Source organism: Scyliorhinus torazame, chromosome 3 (genome assembly GCF_047496885.1).
Source record: "Scyliorhinus torazame isolate Kashiwa2021f chromosome 3, sScyTor2.1, whole genome shotgun sequence".
In the NCBI taxonomy this organism is placed as follows: Eukaryota; Metazoa; Chordata; class Chondrichthyes; order Carcharhiniformes; family Scyliorhinidae; genus Scyliorhinus; species Scyliorhinus torazame.
In genome coordinates this window covers 240,930,001-240,951,047 of record NC_092709.1, presented here as the reverse complement: position 1 = coordinate 240,951,047, position 21,047 = coordinate 240,930,001, and the positions used below count along the sequence as shown (strand labels likewise).

General features: G+C 47.6%; 1 protein-coding gene across 1 annotated transcript in view; it reads left to right on the top strand.

The window, feature by feature from the left end:
- Window positions 1-21,047, top strand: part of LOC140409418 (sodium channel protein type 8 subunit alpha-like) — a 230,578-nt gene that overhangs the window by 114,741 nt on the left and 94,790 nt on the right. Inside the window, exon 14 of the mRNA XM_072497858.1 lies at window positions 12,393-12,411. Within this exon, the coding sequence (XP_072353959.1) occupies window positions 12,393-12,411 (19 nt within the window). The remainder of the gene's footprint in view (window positions 1-12,392; window positions 12,412-21,047) is intronic.

Here is a 21,047-nt window from a genome sequence, read left to right as displayed (position 1 = left end):
TTTGGGAACAGTAACCACAATTCAGTAAGTTTTAGAGTGCTGGTTGACAAGGATAAGAGTGGTCCTAGGGTGAATTGGGGGAAGGCTAATAATAACAATGTTAGGCAGGAACTGAAGAACCTAGATTGGGGGCGGATGTTTGAGGGTAAATCAACATCTGACATGTGGGAGGCTTTCAAATGTCAGTCGAAAAGAATTCAGGACCGGCATGTTGCTGTGCGGAAGATGGATAAATACGGCAAATTTCGGGAACCTTGGATAACGAAAGATATTGTATGCCTCATCAAAAAGAAAAAGGAGGCATTTGTCAGGGCTAGAAGGCTGGGAACAGACGAAGCCTGTGTGGAATATACGGAAAGTAGGAAAGAACTTAAGCAAGGAGTCAGGAGGACTAACAGGGATCACGAAAAGTAATTGGCAAATAGGGTTAAGGAAAATCCCAATGCTTTTTACACATACATAAAAAGCAAGAGGGTAGCCAGGGAAAGGGTTGGCCCACTGAAGGACAGGCAAGGGAATCTATGTGTGGAGCCAGAGGAAATGAGGGAGGTACTAAATGAGTACTTTGCATCAGTATGCACCAAAGAGAAGGAATTGGTGGATGTTGAGTCTGGAGAAGGGTGTGTCGACAGCCTGGATCACATTGAGACCCAAAAAGATGAGGTGTTGGGCGTCTTGAAAAATATTAAGGTAGATAAGTCCCCAGGGCCTGATGGGATCCACCCCAGAATACTAAAGGAGGCTAGAGAGGAAATTGCTGAGGCTTTGACAGAAATCTTTGGATCCTCACTGTCTTCAGGTGATGTCCCGGAGGACTAGAGAATAGCCAATGTTGTTCCATTGTTTAACAAGGGTAGCAAGGATAATCCAGGGAACTACAGGCTGGTGAGCCTTACATCAGTGGTAGGTAAATTACTGGAGAGAATTCTTCGAGACAGGATCTACTCCCATTTGGAAGCAAATGGACGTATTAGTGAGAGGTAGCTCGGTCATGTCTCACTAACTTGATAGAGTTTTTCGAAGAGGTCACAAAGATGATTGATGCAGATAGGGCAGTGGATGTTGTCTATATGGACTTCAGTAAGGCCTTTGACAAGGTCCCTCATGGCAGACTGGTACAAAAGGTGAAGTCACACGGGATCAGGGATGAGCTGGCAAGATGGATACAGAACTGGCTAGGTCATAGAAGGCGGAGAGTAGCAATGGAAGGGTGCTTTTCTGATTGGACGGCTGTGATTAGTGGTGTTCCACAGGGATCAGTGCTAGGACCTTTGCTGATCATAGTATACATAAATGATTTGGAGGAAAATGTAACTGGTCTGATAAGTAAGTTTGCAGACGACACAAAGGTTGATGGAATTGTGGATAGTGATGACGACTGTCAGAGGATACAGCAGGATTTAGATCGTTTGAGAACGTGGGCGGAGAGATGGCAGACAAAGTTTAATCCGGACAAATGTGAGGTAATGCATTTCGGGAGGTCTAATGCAGGTAGGGAATATACAGTGAATGCTAGAACCCTCAAGAGTATTGACAGTCAGAGAGATCTAGGTGTACAGGTCCACAGGTCACTAAAAGGGGCAACACAGGTGGAGAAGGTAGTCAAGAAGGCATACGACATGTTTGCCTTCATTGGCCGGGGCATTGAGTAAAAGAATTGGCAAGTCATATTGCAGCTGTATAGAACCTTAGTTAGGCCACACTAGGAGTATAGTGTTCAATTCTGGTCGCCACACTACCAGAAGGATGTGGAGGCTTTAGAGAGGGTGCAGAACAGATTTACCAGGATGTTGCCTGGTATGGAGGGCATTAGCTATGTGGAGAGGTTGAATAAACTCGGTTTGTTCTCACTGGAACGACAGATGTTGAGGGGCGACCTGATAGAGGTCTACAAAATTATGAGGGGCATAGACAGAGTGGATAGTCAGAGGCTTTTTCCCAGGGTAGAGGGGTCAATTACTAGTGGGCATAGGTTTAATGTGCGAGGGGCAAGGTTTAGAGGAGATGTACGAGGCAAGCTTTGTACACAGAGGGTAGTGGGTGCCTGGAACCCGCTGCAGGAGGAGGTGGTGGAAGCAGGGACAATAGTGACGTTTAAGGGGCATCTTGACAAACACATGAATAGGATGGGAATAGAGGGATCCGGACCCCAAAAGTGCAGAAGATTTTAGTTTAGACGGGCAGCATGGTCGGCACAGGCTTGGAGGGCCGAAGGGCCTGTTCCTGTGCTGTACTTTTCTTTCTTCTTTGTTCTTTGGAAATATGCATTTTGAGTAGCAAGATAATGGTGCAAATGCATCATATTTAAAAATCAAATATTAAAATGCATAATTAAAGGCACAAAGGGCATACAGTGAATTTCCTAAATTGTAGAGATACCACGGGCATGAATCCCACCCCCGCCGGTTGTCGAATTCTCTGGCGCCGGGGATTTGGCGGGGTTGGGAATCGCGGTGCGCCGTGCCGGTCGGCGCTCGCTAGCGGCGCCCCCCCCCCCCCCCCCCCGGCGATTCTCCGGCTCGCGATGGGCCGAGTGGCCGTCCGTTTTCGGCGAGTCCCTCCGGCGTATATTACACCAGGCATTTGCCGGCGGGACCCGGCTGTGCGAGCGGCCTCCGGGGTCCTTGGAGGGGGGGGGGGGCCACGAGGGTTCTGGCCCCTGGGGGTGCCCCCACGGTGGCCTGGCCGCAATCAGGGCTCACCGATCCGCAGGCGGGCCTGTGCCGTGGGGGCACTCTATTCCTCCGTGTCGGTTGCTGTGGTCCTCCGCGATTGCCGACGCGGAGATGAACCCCCCTGCGCATGCGCTGGGATGACGCCAGCACACGCTGGCGCTCCCACGTATGCGCCAACTCGCGGAGGCCCTTCGGCGCCGGTTAGCGTGGCATCAAGGCCCTTCCCTGCTGGCCGGCGCGGCGCAAACCACTCCGGGGCTGGCCTAGCCCCTGAAGGTGCGGAGGATTCATGCCACTCCTCGGCGCCGGGCCCCGCCGCATAGGGGAGAATCCCACCCCATATAATTACAGAGATCCTTAAAGTTATTCCCATTAGATTGTAGAATAGCATGAAGCAGGAGGGTTGCATCTAATTACTTGTCTTTATTCTTGCCCATCACCAGGGATGGGCAATAAAAATGCTGGCCTAGCCAGCAATGCCCATGTCCCGTGAAAGAATATGTTACAAAACCCTGCCACCTACCCACCTATCACCCTACCCACCCTACTCAGCTGGCATCCTGCCCCTCTTTCACCCTACCCACTTACATTTACCTCACTCACACATTTGCCAATACACTGAAAAGCTACTAAAATGCCTGAAAGCTTTTCAGTCTTAGTGAATGAGCAAAATACGGCACCGAGTACCATAAAATGGGTGTGTGTCTTGGCTTTCCCCGACAAACCTGCACTACAATGGGGGGTTCTGAGAACAGGCACACTCCACACTTCTAAAGAGGTATGATTCGGAATTCCAGGCCAGAAATGTGGAGCTGTGCCGCTGTGTGGAAACAAAAAAGAGTGGAGTGGCAATCCAATGGTGATTCAGCCCAATGAGTTGACCTTAATATGTATTATTTCCATAGAGCTCCCGTTGGAATACAGAGTAACATGAGGCAGCAGTGTTACATCTAATTACCTGTTGTTTTCAGACAGAAACTATTATATTTATATAGGATTGGTCCATTTTTTAAAGTTGCCTGTGAACAAGTGGGACCCGCTGTTTTTTAGACTTGCCCGTGGCCATTTCATTTCCCTGACCTTTTGCAATGGGAGCTGCTGTAAATTGGAGATGTAAATGGTGCAACGCTTTATTTAGGGCATCTGGAACATATGTGAACGGGCAAGTAACAGTGTGTTTCTTTAACCAGCCAGATGTTTTGTTAATGGGCAGCACAGATTCTGAACCAAGAAGTGTTAGTGAGAATATTGCCACAAAACTATTGAAAGAGAAACCAAGAGAGGGGAAAAATGATTGGATTAAAAGAAAAGAAAAAGAGATAGGAAGAAAATGTAAAAAAACATGTAAAATCCTAGACAACAATTAAACTGAAGGGGTAAGACTTCACACTTCTCAATTGTTCAGCATTAATTAAGACTTACCATGCCATTTTTTTTTTAAAAGAGTAATTAATAATAATAATCTTTATTGTCACATTAGGCTTACATTGACACTGCAATGAAGTTACTGTGAAAAGCCCCTAGTCACCACATTCCAGCACCTGTTCGGGTACACAGAGGGAGAATTCAGAATATCCAATTCACCTAACAGCACGTCTTTCAGGACTTGTGGGAGGAAACCAGAGCACCCAGAGGAAACTCACCCAGCACAGGGAGAAGGTGCAGACTCCACACAGACAGTGACCCAAGCCAGGAATCGAACTTGGGACCCTGGAGCTGTGAAGTAACAATGCTATCCATTGTGCTACCGTGCTGCTCAATATAAACATACAAGCATACACACAAACAATACAAACAGATGAGGAGTCGGCCACTTGGCCCCTCAAGCCTCTTCTGCTATTCAATAAGATCATGTCTGGTCTGATTGTAACCTCAACTCCACATTCCCCCTGATTCATGCACTAGGGCACCCAGATCCCTCTGCACCTCAGAGGTCTGCAATCTCTCATCATTTAGATAGAAAGCTTTTTTATTCTACCTGCCAAAATAGACAATTTCACAATTGTCCATATTACACTCCATTTGCCAGATTTTTGTCCACTCACTTAACCTATCTATGTCCCTTTGTAGTCTCCTTCCATCCCCCTCACAATTTACTCTCTTATCTATCTTTGTGTCAGTAACAAATTGAGCAACCATACCTTGGAATCTTCATCCAAGTCATTTAAAGACTCCAGCATTGATCCCTGTGGCATGCCACTCATCACATCCTGTCAACCAGAAAAATACCCATTTATTCCAAATCTCTTGTTCCCTGTTAGCTAGACTATGTTCAATCCATGCCAAAATGTTACCCCCTACACCACGAGCTTTTATTTTCCACAGTAACTTTTGATGTGACACCGTACCAAATGCTTTCTGGAAATCTAAGTACAGCACATCCACTGGCTCCCATTTATGAAATGAATGAAAATCGCTTATTGTCACAAGTAGGCTTCAAATGAAGTTACTGTGAAAATCCACAGCACATGAAACTCCTTCAAAGAACTCCATTAAATTGGTTAAACCTGGGGCGGGATTCTCTAATGATGGGACTGTGTCCCCAAGCCGGCGTGAAAACCGGCGGCAACGACTCCGGCGCCAATGGCCCCCGAAAGTGAAGAATTTTCCTCTTTCTAGGGGGTTAGGTTGCCGCCGGAGTCATCCCCACAGCTGTAGCCGGCGCGGAATGGCCCGCACGAGTAAACGCATACGCGGAATGGCCGGCGTTTTTCCGCGCATGCACGGGGGTTCCCTTCTCCACACCGGCCCCCGGGCAATATGTCGGAGCCCTACAGGGTCCCGGCGTGGAGTAAAGTAGGCCCCCATGGAACCAGTCCGCCCACCAATCAGTAGGCCCTGATCGTGGGCCAGGCCACCGAGATGCCCCCCCCCGGGGTCGGATACCCCCGCCTCCAGGACGGCCCCCACACACTCACCTTCCAGGTCACGCCGTGTGGGAGGTGAGTAATCCACGCCGGCGGGACTCTGCCAAACTCATCGGCCCATCAGGGCCTGGAGAATCGCCGGGGGGGGGGGGGGGGGGGGGGCGCTGTCAACGGCCCCAGACCGGCGGGTGGCAATCCCACGGGCACCCGAAAAACGGTGCAGGAGAATGGGGAAACCGGCGGCGGGGCGCGATTCTCGAATCCCCCCACGGGGATTCTCCGCCCTGGATCCTGGCCATGGTTTCCCTTTCACAAAAGCATGTTTACTCTGCCTGATTGCAGGGAATTGTTCCAAGTGCCCTGCGGTAAAATTTTTAATATTGGCTTCTAACATTTTGCATGTGACAGATGTTAGGTTAACTGGCCTGTAATAATCTTTATTAGTGTCACAAGTAGGCTTACATTTACACTGCAAAGAAGTTCCTATGGAAATCCTGTAGTTTCCTGCTTTCTGTCTCCTTCCCTTTTTGAATAGAGGAGTTACATTTGCTATCTTCTAATTTAATGGACCTTCCCCAAATTTTGGAAAATTAAAACCAATGTATTAACTTTCTCATTAGCCACTTCTTTCTCCTCCCTCTGTTCCATTTCCTGATTTACAGCTTTTTCTGGAATGTTACTTTTTTCCTCTGCAGTGAAGACTGATACAAAATACCTGTTTAATTGATCTGCCATAGCCCTACTTTCCATTACAAATTCCCCAGATGCACTTTCTAGAGGATCAATGCTCACTTTGTTAACTTTTATTTAAAAATCTATAGAAACTCTTACTTTTTATACGTCTTTACATTACGAGATAGCTTTCTCTCATACTACGGTTTTCCTTCCTTATCAATCTTTTTGTCATTCTTTGATGTCTGTTTTATTGTTTCCACTTTTCTGCCACTCATTTTTACACAAGCACTGTCATGAAAACACCACAAGCACATGCTGTTTTTTAAAAAGTTTAATACTGTCTTTAGCTTTTTTAGTTAACCATGGACGATGAGCCTTCCCCTTGTAATTTTTCTTTCCTATTGAAATGTGTTGATTCTTTGTATTCTGAAATATGCCTTTGAATGTCTGCTATTGGTTCTCTATCTATCTATCACTTAAGCGCATTTGCCTGTTCACTTTCATGCCCCCTTAATTACCCACAATTAAGTTTAGAAACATCGGGCGGGGTACTCCGACCCCCCCCCGCGGGGGTCGGAGAATCCCCGGGGGGCGGCGCGAATTCCGCCCGACGCCGGCTGCCGTATTCTCCGGCGCCGTTTTTCGGGCGGGGGCGGGATTCACGCCACGCCGGTCGGGGGCCGTTGGCAGCAACCCCCCCGACAATTCTCCGGGCCCCAATTCCCGCCGGCGTGGGTTGCGTATGGTCCCACACAGCGGGACCTGGCAGGTAAGTCGGCGGGGGCGGTCCTCGAGGGGGCACGGGGGGATCCGACCCGGGGGGGGGGCCTCCACAGTGATCTGTAGGGCTCCGCCATGGCCGACGCGGAGAAGAAAACCCCCCGCGCATGCGCCACAATACGCCGGCCTGTCTGCGCAAACCCATGTTGGCGGTTCCGCACATGCGCAAGATCACGCCGGCCCTTCGGCGTATACGCGGACTCGCGCCGTCCCTTCGGCGCTGGCTAGAGCGGTGCCAACCCCTCCGGTGTCCACCTAGCCCCCAGGACAGGTGAGCTTTCCTCACCTTGGGGGCCCGTTGACGCCAGTGTCATTGGCGTCGGTTTTTCCACCGGCATCGGGACTTAGTCCCCAGAAGGGAGAATCCCAGCCATCGTCTCAGGCCCACTCCCCTCACCCTCAAACTGAATGTAAAATTCAGTCGTGATCGTTGCTACCTCAGGATGTCTTCACCATGAGATTATCAATTAATCATCTCATTACGCAATATCAGTTCTAGTATACCCTGCCCTCTGGTTGGTTCCAGAATGTGCTGTTCGAAGAAACTATCTCAAAAACATTCTATGAAATCCTTATCTACGCTACCTTTGCCCACCTGATTTTGCCAATCTATATGTAGATTAAAATCCCTGATGATTATCGGCATACGTTTCTGAAAAGCTCCCATTATCTCATTTCTTTTGTATGTTCTACTGTGTAGTTACAATTAGGGGCCAGAACACCACTCCCATAAGTGATTTCTTGACTTTCTCAGTTCTCATCTCAATCCAAACTGCTCTAAATCCTGGTGTGCTAAATTTAGGTTATCTCCCTCTAAAGTGTTAATGCCACCATTCATTAACAGAGCCACCCTTCCACCTTTTCTTAACCTCCTACCTTTCATAAATGTCACATACCTGTCAATAGTCAGGTCCCAATCTATGTCATCCTGTAGCTTGGTCTCTGTAATGGCTGTCAGATCGCACGTATAAATTTCTATTTGTGCTGTCGGTTCATCTGTTTTGTTTCAAATCCTATGTGCATTTAGATATAGAGCCCTTAGTTTTGTCCTTGGATTATTTTGGTTGTATCTAGCCTTACCTGCTGATTTATTCTTAGATTTGTATTCTCTGTCCCTTTCTGTCACAGTCTGTTTTTCATTTCCTATGTTAGGACATATCTCTCTGGTCCAAACTCTTTGGTATACCACATATTCCCAAATTGTATCCCTTGCCACCACTATTTATTTTAAGACTCTCTCTACTTCCCTAGGTATGTGGCTCACTAGAACATCAGCTCCAGCATGTTCAGGCATACACCGTCCCAATGATACATCCTACGTTCCTTAGTATTTGTGCCAGTGCCCACAAACCAGAACTCACTTCTCCCACACCAGTCTTTGAGCCACACATTCATTTCTCTAGTCTTATTTGTCCTGTGCCAATTTTCACGTGGCTCAGGTAATAGTCCTGAAACTACAGAAAGAAAAATCAAGAGAACACTGCATTGCTGTAGTGTTTCCATCCTTCCCTCCTCCCCCAAACAAAGAGAAAGGCTGTTACATAATTGTTTGTGGCTTAGAAACAGCAGAGACTCAGCAGTATGCATCATCTTGAGCAGTACAGATGGCAGGGTCTCTGGGGAAACTTGTGTGTGGCATGCAAAATATGGGAGGTTTTGAATCCGCAAGACATCTGAGACAGCCATGTCTGCAAGAAGTGCCAGAGGGTAGCAGTCCTTAAACAACATGTGGTTGATTTGGATCAGCAACTCTCGTCACTGCGCACCATAGAAGAGGGAGAGAAGTTTCTGGAACAGTCGTACCAGAGGGTGGTCACTCCACATCAAGCAAGGAGGAATGTAGGGATGGCAGGAGAGTGGGTGATCATTCGTCGAAAGGAAAAGAGACAGCAGGTCCAGGAAACCCAGGACTCCATGGAGCTGTCCAACAGGCATGAAATTATAGATGCTTATGAAGTGAGCAACGCGACTGAATCAGGCGTAGATGACTCAAGGAAAACCATAGTAATGGTGCCTGAGGCTATTTTGGCTAAAGAGAGGGAGGCTGGTAGGTAGATTAGAAAGATGGTAGCAGCGGGTGACTCAATCATTTGAAGGATAGATTAATTTGCAGCTGAAATCGTGAGTCCCGTATGGTCTGTTGCCTCCAGGTGCCATGTTTCGGGACATAATGGATCGGCTAGACAAACTTCTGGAAAGGGAGGGTGAACAACCAGAGGTTGTCGTTCATGTGGGGAACCAACAACATCATATAGGGGGGCAGTTTTGAATCGTGCAGGACCGGTTTCAGGAGTTAGGGAGTAGGTTGAAATGTAGGATCTCCAGGTTGGTAAACTCAAAAATAGTACATTTGCCATTTAGGCAAAGGCAGATCAAGGAGGTAAATGCATGGCTTGTGGGATGGCGTTAAAGTGAAGGGTTTAGATTGTTGGGTCATTGGGATCAGTTTGGGGAAAGGAGAAAGCTGTTCAGAAGAGATGGGCTTCGTCTGAGCTGAAATGGAACCAATCTTCTGGCAGAGATAGTCAATAGTGTAGTGGGTGTGGATTTAAACTTGTACGGCAAGGGGTGGGTTGACTAATGGGCTTAGTTTTAGAAGTATTAGTGAGGGCAAAAGAAAGAAGATGGGGAATAGGGAAAAGGAAGTGCGAGACGGCTTGAGTGTTGACAGTGAACAAAGAAATGGTTCACTGTCTCCGCACCTTTAGGGGCTAAGCCCTCAACTTGAGGGGCTTGGCCCGCGCCGGAGTGGTTGGCACGCCGCCGGCAGGCGGGAAAGGCCTTTGGCGCCACGCCAGCCGGGGCCGAAAGGACTTCGCAGGCCGGCGGACGTCCGCGCATGCGGCTGCTGACGTCACCCCCGCGCATGCGCGGGGGGGGGTCTCTTATGCATCGGCCATGGTGAAGGCTGTGACCGAGGCGGAGGGAAAAGAGTGCCCCCACGGCACAGGCCCGCCCGCGGATCGGTGTGCCCCGATCGCGGGCCAGGCCACCGTGGGGGCATCCCCCAGGGCCAGATCGCCCCACGCCCCCCCCCCCCCCCCCCCCCAGGACCCTGGAGCGCGCCCACGCCGCCTAGTCCTGCCGGTAAGAGAGGTGGTTTGATTCTCATCGGCGGGACAGGCATTCCAGCAGCGGGACTTTGGTCCATCGCGGGCCGGAGAATCGCCGGGGGGGGGGGGGGGGGGGGGGGGGGCCTGCCGACCAGCGTGGCGGGATTCCCGCCCCCACCGAATATCCGGTGCCGGAGAATTCGCCAACCGGCTGGGGCGGGGTTCACGCCAGCCCCGGCGATTCTCCGACCCGGTGGGGAGTCAGAGAATCCCACCCAGTATCCGATCCAAGGAAGAAGCATACAGATTGGCCATGAAAAATAATAGGTCTGAGGATTGGGAGCAGTTTAGAATTCAGCAAAGAAGGACGAAGAGATTGATTAAGAAGGGAAAAGTACAGTACGAAAGGAAGCTTGCAGGGATCATAAAGACTGACATTAAGAGTTTCTATAGATATGTGAAGAGAAAGAGATTGATAAAGAGAAACAGGGGAATGCATGATAAGGGACAAAGAAATGGCTGAGCAATTGAATACATACTTTGGTTCTGTCTTCACACATGAGGACACAAATCAGATCCCAGAACTGTTGGAGAATGAAAGGTTTAGTGAGAGAGAAGAACTGAGGGAGATCATCATAAGTAGAGAAATGGTGCTGGGAAAACTGATGGGATTGAAGGCGGATAAATCCCAGGGCCTGAGAATCTGCATCCCAGAGTGCTTAAGGCGGTGGCTCTGGAAATAGTGGATGCATTGGTGGCCATCTTCCAAGATTCTATAGACTTTGGAACTGTCCCTGCAGATTGGAGGGTAGCTCACATCACTCCGATATTCAAAAATGGAGGTAGAGAGAGCCTAACATTGATAGTGGGGAAAATGCTTGAATCCATTATCAAGGACTATATAGCGGAACATTTAGAAAGCAGTGGCAGGATCAGTCAGAATCAGCATGGATTTATGACGGGAAAATCATGCTTGGCAAATCTGTTGGAATTCTTTGAAGAGGTAACTAGTACAGTCGACAAGGGGGAGCCAATCAATGTGGTATATTTGGACTTTCAGAAAACGTTTGACAAAGTCACGCATAAGAGATTATTGTGCAAAATTAAAGCACATGGGATTAGGGGAACTGTATTGAGGTGGATTTGAAAACTGATTGGCAGAGAGGAAACAAAGAGTAGAGATTAATGGGTCCTTTTCAAATTGGCAGGCAGTTTTGGTCTCCTTCTCTGAGGAAAGATTTTCTTGCTCTCGAGGGAGTGCAGCGAACTTTTACCAGACTGATTCCAGGGATGGTGAGACTCTCATATGAGGAGAGATTGATTAGGTTGGAATTGTTCTCGCTGGAGTTCAGAAAAATGAGGGGGGATCTCATAGAGACTTAATAACAGGACTGGATAGGGTAGATGCAGGGAAGATGTTACCAATGATGGGTGTCACAGTCTGAGGATTCAGGGTAAACCATTTGGACAGAGATAAGGAGACATTTCTTCACCGAAAGAGTGGTGAGCCTGTGGAATTCAATATCACAGGAAGTAGTTGATGCTTAAACTTTGAATATATTCAAGAGGTGGCTGGATATAGCACTTGGGGAGAATGGGATCAAAGGCTATGGGGTGTAAGCAGGATTAGGCTATTGAGTTAGATGATCAGCCATGATCGTGATGCATGGCGGAGCAAGCTCGAAGGGCCAAAAGTCCTCGTCCTGCTCCTGTCTTCTATGTATCTCAAACTCAGGAGAGAGGCTAAGGCTGGAATAAGGAAGGCTAAGAGGAGGCATGAGGAAAGGATGGCAAGCTGTGCTAAAAGAAAGAGCAAAATGTTCTTCAAACATATTAATGGTAAAAGATTAGTGAAGGCTAAAGTGGGGTCCATAAGGGACAAGCAGGGTAAACTGCTCACTGAACCGAAGCGACTTTATAGCAGAACATTTAGAAAGCAGTGGCAGGATCAGTCAGAGTCAGCATGCATTTATGAAGGGAAAATCATGCTTGCCAATCTGTTGGAATTCTTTGAAGATGTAACCAGTACAGTTGACAAGGGGGAGCCAGCCGATGTGGTATATTTGCACTTTTAGAAGGCGTTTGACAAAGTCCCGCATAAGAGATTATTGTGCAAAATTAAAGAGCATGGGATTGGGGGAAGTGTATTGAGGTGGATAGAAAACTGGTTGGCAGAGAGGAAACAAAAAGTAGGGATTAATGGGTCCTTTTCAAATTGGCAGGCAGTAACTGGTGGGGTACCACTGGGATCGGTGCTGGGACCCCAGCTATTCACAATATATATTAAAGATTTGGATGAGGGAACAAAATGTAATATCTCAAAGTTTGCAGATGATATCAAGTTAGGTGGGAGGGTGAATTGTGACGAGGATGCAGGGATCCTACAGCATGATCTGGACAGGTTGGGCGAGTGGGCAAATCAATGGCTGATGTAATATAATTTGGATAAGTGTGAGGTTATTCACTTTAGAAGCAAAAACCGGAAGACAGATTACTATCTGAATGGTTGTAAATTGGGAGAGGGAAGTGTGCATTGGGACCTCGGTGTCCTTGTGCAGCAGACGCTGAAGGTAAGTATGCAGGTGCATCAGGCGGTAAAGAAGGCTAATGGTTTGTTGGCCTTCATTGCGAGAGGTTTTGAGTATAGAAGCAGGGATGTGTTGCTGCAATTATACAGGGCCTTGGTGAGGCCACACTTGGGAGTATTGTGTGCAGTTTTGGTCTCCTTCTCTGAGGAATGATGTTCTCGCTCTTGAGGGAGTACAGCGAAGGTTTACCAGACTGATTCCAGGGATGGCAGGGCTGTCACATGAGGAGACTAGGTTGGGATTGTTCTCGCTGGAGTTCAGAAGAATATGGGGGGATTTCATAGAGACTGATAACATTTTAACGGGACTCGACAGGGTAGATGCGGGGAAGATGTTACCAATTATTGGTGTGTTCAGAACCAGGGGATTCTGAGGATTCAGGGTAAACCATTTCAGACAGGTATAAGGAGTGGTGAGCCTGTGGAATTCATTACCACAGGAAGTAGTTGATGCTAAAACCTTGAATATATTCAACAGGCGGCTAGATATAGCACTTGGGGAGAATGGGATCATAGGCTATGGGGAGAAAGCAGGATTAGGCTATTGAGTTGGATAATCAGCCATGATCATGATCGTGATGAATGGCGGAGCAGGCTTGAAGGGCCAAAAGGCCTCCTCCTGCTCCTATCTTCTATGTATCTATGTATGGCACTTGTACTAAATAAGTACTTTGCTTGGCTTCTGTCTTTGCCAAATTAGAAGATGGTGACAATGTTGAAAATGTGGGTGTTGAGCAACTGAGCTGTATAATGATAGATAAAGAAAAGGTGATTGCTGAGAGAAGTAAGGGAGCATATTGCAGAGCCATTGACAGAAATTTTCCAGGCCTCTCTAAACACACTTATAGTCCCGGGGAACTGGAGGATTGCAAATTTAATGCCGTTGTTTAAGAAAGGGGCAAAGGATAACCCAGGAAACTACAGAACTTTCAGCTTGAGATCAATAGTGGGAAAATTGATGGAGGCCATAATACGGGATGAGATAAATATACACTTAGAGAAAATAAGTTAATACTAGGCAGTCAACATGGCTTTGTCAAGGGCAGGTCATGTCTGACAAATTTAATTGAGTTCTTGGAGTAGGTGACACAGGCAGTGGATGAACGTAGTGCCGTGGATATTGTATATTTGGACTTTCAGAAAGCATTTGATACGGTGCCACATGGCAGGTTGGTCAGCAAATTAAAAATGTTTGGGATTGATGGGCCCTTGACAGCATGGATTAGAAGTTGGCTAAGAGATAGGAAGCAGAGGGTAGGTACAGATGAGTATTTCTCAGACTGGAGACGAGTTGAAAGTGGTGTTCACCAGGGCTCAGTGTTGGGACCTTTGCTTCTTCTGATTTATTTACATGATATAGAAGTGGGTGTTGAGAGAAAACTCTCTAAATTTGCAGGTGATACTGAGCTAGGGAAAATAGTAAATTGTGAGGATGATACTGAGTAACTTCAGAGGGACATTGACAAGTTGGCCAAATGGGCAGACACCTGGCAGATGACCGTCAATGCAGCGAAATGTGAGATAATGAATTTAGATAGAAAAAATCTACAATATACACTTAATGGTGCAACTTTGAGGGGAGTACAGGAGCAGAGGGACCTCAGGGTTCAAGTGCATAATTCTCTGAAAGTGGCTGGACAAGTTGAAACACTTGTTAAAAAGGCTTCTAGCATCTTTGGGTTCAGGGAGGCGTTGGCACAGTGGTATTGTCACTGGACTAGTAAACCAGAAACCCAGGGTAATGCTCTGCAGACCTGGGTTCAAATCCTGCCACTGCAGATGGTGAAATTTGAATTCAATAAAAATCTGGAATTAAAAGTCTATTGACCATGAAATCATTGCCAATTGTCATAAAAACCCATCCGGTTCACAGTGCCCTTTAGGGAAGTAAATCTGCCATCTTTACCTGGTCTGGCCTTTATGTGACTCCAGACCCACAACAATGCGGTTGACTCTGAACTGTCCCCTCAAGGGCAACTAAGGGTGGGCAATAAATGTTGGCCCAGCCTGTGACACCCATGTCCCATGAACAAATAAAAAATAAATAAATCAATAGGGGCCTGGAATATTAAAGCAAATAAGTGATGCTATACTTCAACATATCATTGGTCAGACCACATTTAGCGTATTGTGTTCAGTTCTGGGCACCTTATTTAAGGAAGAATGTTAAAGCTCTGGAGAGAGTGCAGAGGAGATTTACTAGGACGATACTAGGAATGAGAAATTTTAGATACAAGGAAAGATTGGAGAAATTGGTCTTGTTCTCCTTGGAGCAGAGAAGATTAAGAGGTGACCTTATTGAGGTGTTCAAAATTATGAACAATTTTGACAGGGATATTCTGTTTCCACTAATTGGTATGTCAGTGACTTGTGGGGGTCACAATTTCAAGATGGCCAGCGAGAGAGCTAGGAGTGAGATGAGGAGAAACTTCTATACTCAGAGAGTTATTGAGTTTGGAATGCGCTGCTTGGGAGAATGGCGGAGGCAGATTCCATAGGAGGTTTCAAAAGAGAGCTGGATACATATTTGAAAGTGATTAATTTAGACAGCTACTGCGATAGGGCTGGAGAATGGGGCTACCTGGGTAGCTCCTTTGGGAGCCAGTGTGGACATGATGGGCCGAATGGCCTCCTGTGCTGTAAATAACAAAATAAAAAGATTAGATTAAAAGAGAGGTTGTTTCCTAATTTGGTGCCTAGCTCTACACATTGACTATGCAGAATCTCCTTCCTCATCCTGCCTATCCCGTTGGTACCTAAATGGACTACAACTGCTGGGTCCTCTCCTTCCCATTGTGAGTTCCTCTCCTGCCCTGAACAGATGTCCCAAACCCTGGCACTTGTAGACAACACAGCTGTCCTTGCTACAGAGAACTGTGTCAACCCCTCACTATCCTATTCCTAATTACCACTAAACATTCTTATGTGCTCCCGCCACTTGGATGGTTTCCTGTACCACAGTGCCATGGTCAGTCAGCTCATTCACCCTGCAGTCCTACTCAACCAAACAAGCTGACAGTCTATTGTAGAGGCTGACACTTCTGCATTCCTGCCCTCTCGGTCAGCTGCAGCCATACCCTCCTGTCCCTGACCACTTTCAAATCAAAAGATCCTCGGCTGGATTCTCCACAGACCCGCGCCAAAATCGTGCTTTTTGGCGCTAGGGCGGAGAATCCATTTTTATGCGGGGATAGTGGCTGGCGCTGCTCCCGTGATTCTCCAATCCCCGGAGAATATCTCGCACATGGATTACGCAGTGCGGCTGGGAGGCCATTGACAGAGCACCCCCCCCCCCCCCCCCCAGGCGATTCTCCGGGCAAAACTGTCCGAGTTCCCTACGGCGTGGTCCTACCCAAGTATTGTCTGTCAGGAACATCAGGTGGGGGCTGCAGACTCAGTCCATGGCCACCCTGGTGGGGGGCGGGGGCGTTCGAGCAGCGGGTGTGGGGAGGGGGGCGCATGGGCGGCCGGGGTGGCAATCGGGTGGCTCGGATCCGCGGACGCGCGCCATCTCAGGGGGTCCTACATTTTGGATGTCGCTCCTTGGGCCGAGTCCGCCATGTTGCACGGGGCGGCCGCCGCCGTGCGCACGCGCAGACTCCCGACCGGACTTGCGGGGGCCGTCTCCTCAACCAGATCTACGAGCAGCTTCCCGGGACCCTCCTAGCCCCCTGCATGTATGAGAATCGCTCTTGACTATTTGAAGGAAAGTCGAGAGTGCAACGCCAGCGTTTGTACGCTGGCATGGGGACATAGCTCCATTTTTGGAGAATCCAGGCCTCTATCCTAGGAGGTGGGACCGCTTCCTGAAACAAAGCATCCATGTAACTCTCTCCCTCCTTGAGGGTCGCAGTGTCTGCAGCTCAGCCTCCAGTTCAATGACTCTGAGCCGAAGTTCCTCCAGCCATAAAGAGTTACTGCAGGCATGTTTGCTCTGGTTCGCAAGAGCTCCCTCATGATGCAACCTTGACACATCACCTGCTCTGCCATCCTTAAGGTGTTTTCAATAATTACTTAATTAAATGATTCGCTTCGTTATGGTTCATTTTATATATTTTATTCACTTTACCACCAAGTTTTAAGCTTTAAAAGTATTTTTATTAAGTTTTGGTCATTATACATCAAAATATGGGAATTACAAAAGATCCAAACAACAGCAGTAAGCTAAAGAAGAACGAAAACAATAATCTAGTGAACCAAACCCTACTCCAACCACGCCCCCCCCCACCCCCCCCCAACTTACAGTCACCAATTCCTTAAAATACATTATGAACGGTTGCCATCTCTGGTAGAACCCTTCAATTGACCCCCTCATGGTGTATTTTACCTTCTCGAGGTGCAAAAACTCCACTAGGTCACCCAGCCATGCTGCGGCACTAGATGGTGTCACTAGCCTCCAACTCATTGCCTCCAAGCAATCAGCGAGGCGAAAGCCAGGATATCTGCCCCTTCTCCCGTCTGCAGTTCCGGCCAGTCCGATACCCCAAATATAGCCACTAAAGGACAGAGCTCCAGCTCAATGTTCAGAGTTGCCAATATAGTGCTGAGAAAAGAAACCTAAGAACCCAGAAGCTTGGGACAGGACCAGAACAATTGTGTGTGATTAACGGGCCCTCTCAAACAGCGCTCGCACCAATCCTCAACACCAACAAAGAAGCAATTCATTCTGGCTTTAGTGAGGTGAGCCCCAAACAGTACCTTGAGCTGGATCAGGCTCAGCCTTGCACTGGATGACGTGGCATTCACCCTGCGAAGGGCCTCACTCTACACATCCTCCTTTAATATAGGCCCCAGCTCCTCCTCCCATTTGGCCTTCACACCAGATCCTTCCCCCCAAATCCACCCATATATGGCAGATGTACTACCCTTTTCCGATCCCACACAGGATAAAAACCTCTCCAGCAAGATTGATCCCGGCGCCACCAGGAATGTCGGGAACGTCCGTCGAATTTTGTACCTGGAGGTACCTGAACTGATCCGAGCCCAATTTTCTCTCTCAACCCCTCCAGCCTGGCAAACTGCCCCTCCAGGAATAAGTTGCTTACTCTCTCCAGCCCTTTCCCCTTCCACTCCCGAAATGTGGCATTCAACTTCGCTGGCTCGAACAAGTGGTTCAGATAAATGGGTGCCAACCTTGACACTGACCCCCAACTTGAAATGCTGATTGAGTTGCCGCCATATTTTTAAATTGAAGTCAACTACCGGATTTGACGAATACTTTGCCAGAGCAAATGGCAGAGACGCCATCACCAGTGACCCCAAACTGGACCCTGAATGCATGGTGTTGGTATGAATGCTGGCAGAAGGAATATAAAACAGCCACGACATACACCCAGGGCCCCACCCAAACTTCTCCAAAACCGCAAAGAAGTACCTCCACTCTACTTTACCAAAGCCTTTTTCTGCATCCAGCAACACAATTATCTCGGGTCCGGCCCAACTGTTGGGTGAGAAACATATTAAGCAGTCGCCTCACATTGGATGACAATTTCCGCCCCTTCACAAATCTCATTTGGCCCTCCCCAACTATCTCCAGGAGTCAAGGCTCCAATCTCAACATCAGGATCTTGGACAAAAGCTTCGCGTCAGCATTTAGCAATGAAATTAGGCAATACGACCGGCATTCTGTGGGGTCATTATCTTTTTTCAGGAGAAGGGAGATGGATGCCTGCCCAAGCATCTCAGGGAGAGAATCCCGCACCAGAAAATCATTACACGTCCACTGTCCCTGGCTCCTTCACATGCAAGATGTGTGTCCAGCTGCAGCTCATGTTAGACCATTTGACGGCTCTGGAGCTGCGGGTGGACTCACTTTTGGGCATCCCCGATGCTGAGGACGTTGTGGATAGCAAATTCGCTGAGTTGGTCACACCGCAGGTGAAAGTTACTGAGGGAGACAGAAAATGGGTGACCAAAAGACAGAGCAAGAGTAGGAAGGCAGTGCAGGTGTCCCCGCGGTCATCTCCCTGAAAAACAGATATACCGCTTTGGATAATGTTGAGGGAGATGGCTCACCAGGGGAAAGCAGCAGCAGCCTGGTTCATAGCACCGTGGCTGGCTCTGCTGCACAGGAGGGCAGGAAGAAGAATGGTAGGTCTATAGTGACAGGGGTCTTGACCATGAGGGAAATAGACAGGCAGTTCTGCAGACGCAATCAAGACTCCAGAATGGTATGTTGCCTCCCTGGTGCAAGGGTCAAGGATGTCTCGGAGCGGCTGCAGGACATTCTGGGTGGGGTGTAGCGGGGGGGGGGGGGGGGGGGTGAACAGCCAGCTGTCGTGGTGCATATGGGCACCAACGATATAGGTAGAAAACGGGTTGAGGTCCTACAAGCTGAATTCAGGGTGTTAGGAGTTAAACTAAAAAATGGGACCTCAAAGGTAGTAATCTCAGGATTGCTACCAGTGCTATGAGCTAGTCAGAGTAGCAATGCCAGGATAGATAGGATGAATGCATGGCTCAGGAGATGGTGCAAGAGGGAGGGATTCAAATTCCTGGGGCATTGGAATCGGTTCTGGGGGAGGTGGGACCAGTACAAACCGGACGGTCTGCACCTGGGCAGGACTGAATCCGATGTCTTAGGAGGGATGTTTGCTAGTGCTGTTGGGGAGGGTTTATACTAATGTAGCATGGGGATGGGAACCGATGCAGGAAGTAGGAGGGAAGTAAAACGGGGATAGAAACAAAAGGCAGGAAGGGGGAAGGTGTAAGGCAGAGAAGCCATAGTCAAAAATCAAAAAGGGCCACAGTACAGGGTACAGTGACTGAGGAGAGCTCAGTGAATAGGCACAGTAATACTAAAAGGAATAAAACGGGAAGTAAAAACATAAATGGAAAGCGAAGCAGCAGGTTGTTACATGAAGATATGGGTTCAACAAATATGAAAATTAAGAAGGATAGAGTGGATGGTAAGGGAGGTGGTGTAGTTCTGTTATTTAAGGATGACATCCAAGCAGTAGTGAGGGATGACATCGTTGCTATGGAGGATAAGATTGAATCCATTTGGGTGGAAATCAGGTATAGTAAGACGAAAAAGTCACTGATAGGAGTAGTTTATAGGCCACCAAATAGTAATATTACAGTGGGGCAGGCAATAAACAAAGAAATAACTGATGCATATAGAAATGGTGCAGCAGTTATCATGGAGGATTTAAATCTACATGTCAGTTGGTTTAACCAGGTCGGTCAAGGCAGCCTTGAGGAGGAGTTTAGAGAATGTATCCGCGATAGTTTCCTAGAACGGTATACAATGGAACCTATGAGGGAACAAGTGGTCCTAGATCTTGTTCTGTGTAATGAGACAGGATTGATTAATGATCTCATAGTTAGGGATCCTCTTGGAAGGAGTGATCACAAAAAGGTGGAATTTAAAATACAGATGGAGGATGTGAAGGTAAAATCAAACCCTAGTGTTTTGTGCTTAAACAAAGGAGATTACAATGGGATGAGAGAACAGCTGGCTAAGGTAGATTGAGGGCAAAGATTTTATGGCAAAACAGTTGAGGAACAGTGGAGAACCTTCCAAGCGATTTTTCACAGTGCTCATCAAAAGTTTATACCAACAAAAAGGAAGGACGGTAGGAAGAGGGAAAATCAACTGTGGATATCTAAGGGAGAGTATCAAATTGAAGGAAAAAGCATTCAAAGTGGCAAAGATTAGTGGGAGACTAGAGGATTGGGAAATCTTTAGCGGGCAACAGGAAGCTACTAAAAAAGATGTATAAAAGAGTAAGATAGATGATGAGAGTAAACTTGCTCAGAATATAAAAACAGATAGTAAAAGCTTCTACAAATATATAAAACAAAAAAGAGTGGCTAAGGTAAATATTGGTCCTTTAGAGGATGATAAGGGAGATTTAATAATGGGAGATGAGGAAATGGCTGAGGAACTGAACAGGTTTTTTGGGTCGGTCTTCACAGTCGAAAACACAAATAACATGCCTGATGGAAATGAGGCACTGACAGGTGAGGACCTTGAGACGATTGTTATCACTAAGGAGGTAGTGATGGGCAAGCTAATGGGGCTAAAGGTAGACAGGTCTCCGGGGAGTACTAAAAGAGATGGCTAGGAAAATTGCAAATGCACTAGTGATAATTTACCAAAATTCACTCGACCTTGGGGTGGTCCCGGCGAATTGGAAATTAGCAAACGTGACACCACTGTTTAAAAAAGGAGGTAGGCAGAAAGTGGGTAATTATAGGCCAATTATCTTAACTTCGGTAGAAGGGAAGATGCTGGAATCTATCATCAAGAAATAAATAGCGAGGCATCTGGATGGAAATTGCCCCATTGGACAGATGCACCATGGGTTCATAAAGGGCAGGTCATGCCTAACTAATTTAGTGGAATTTTTTGAGGACATTACCAGTGCAGTAGACAACGGGTCACAATGGATGTGGATTTCCAGAA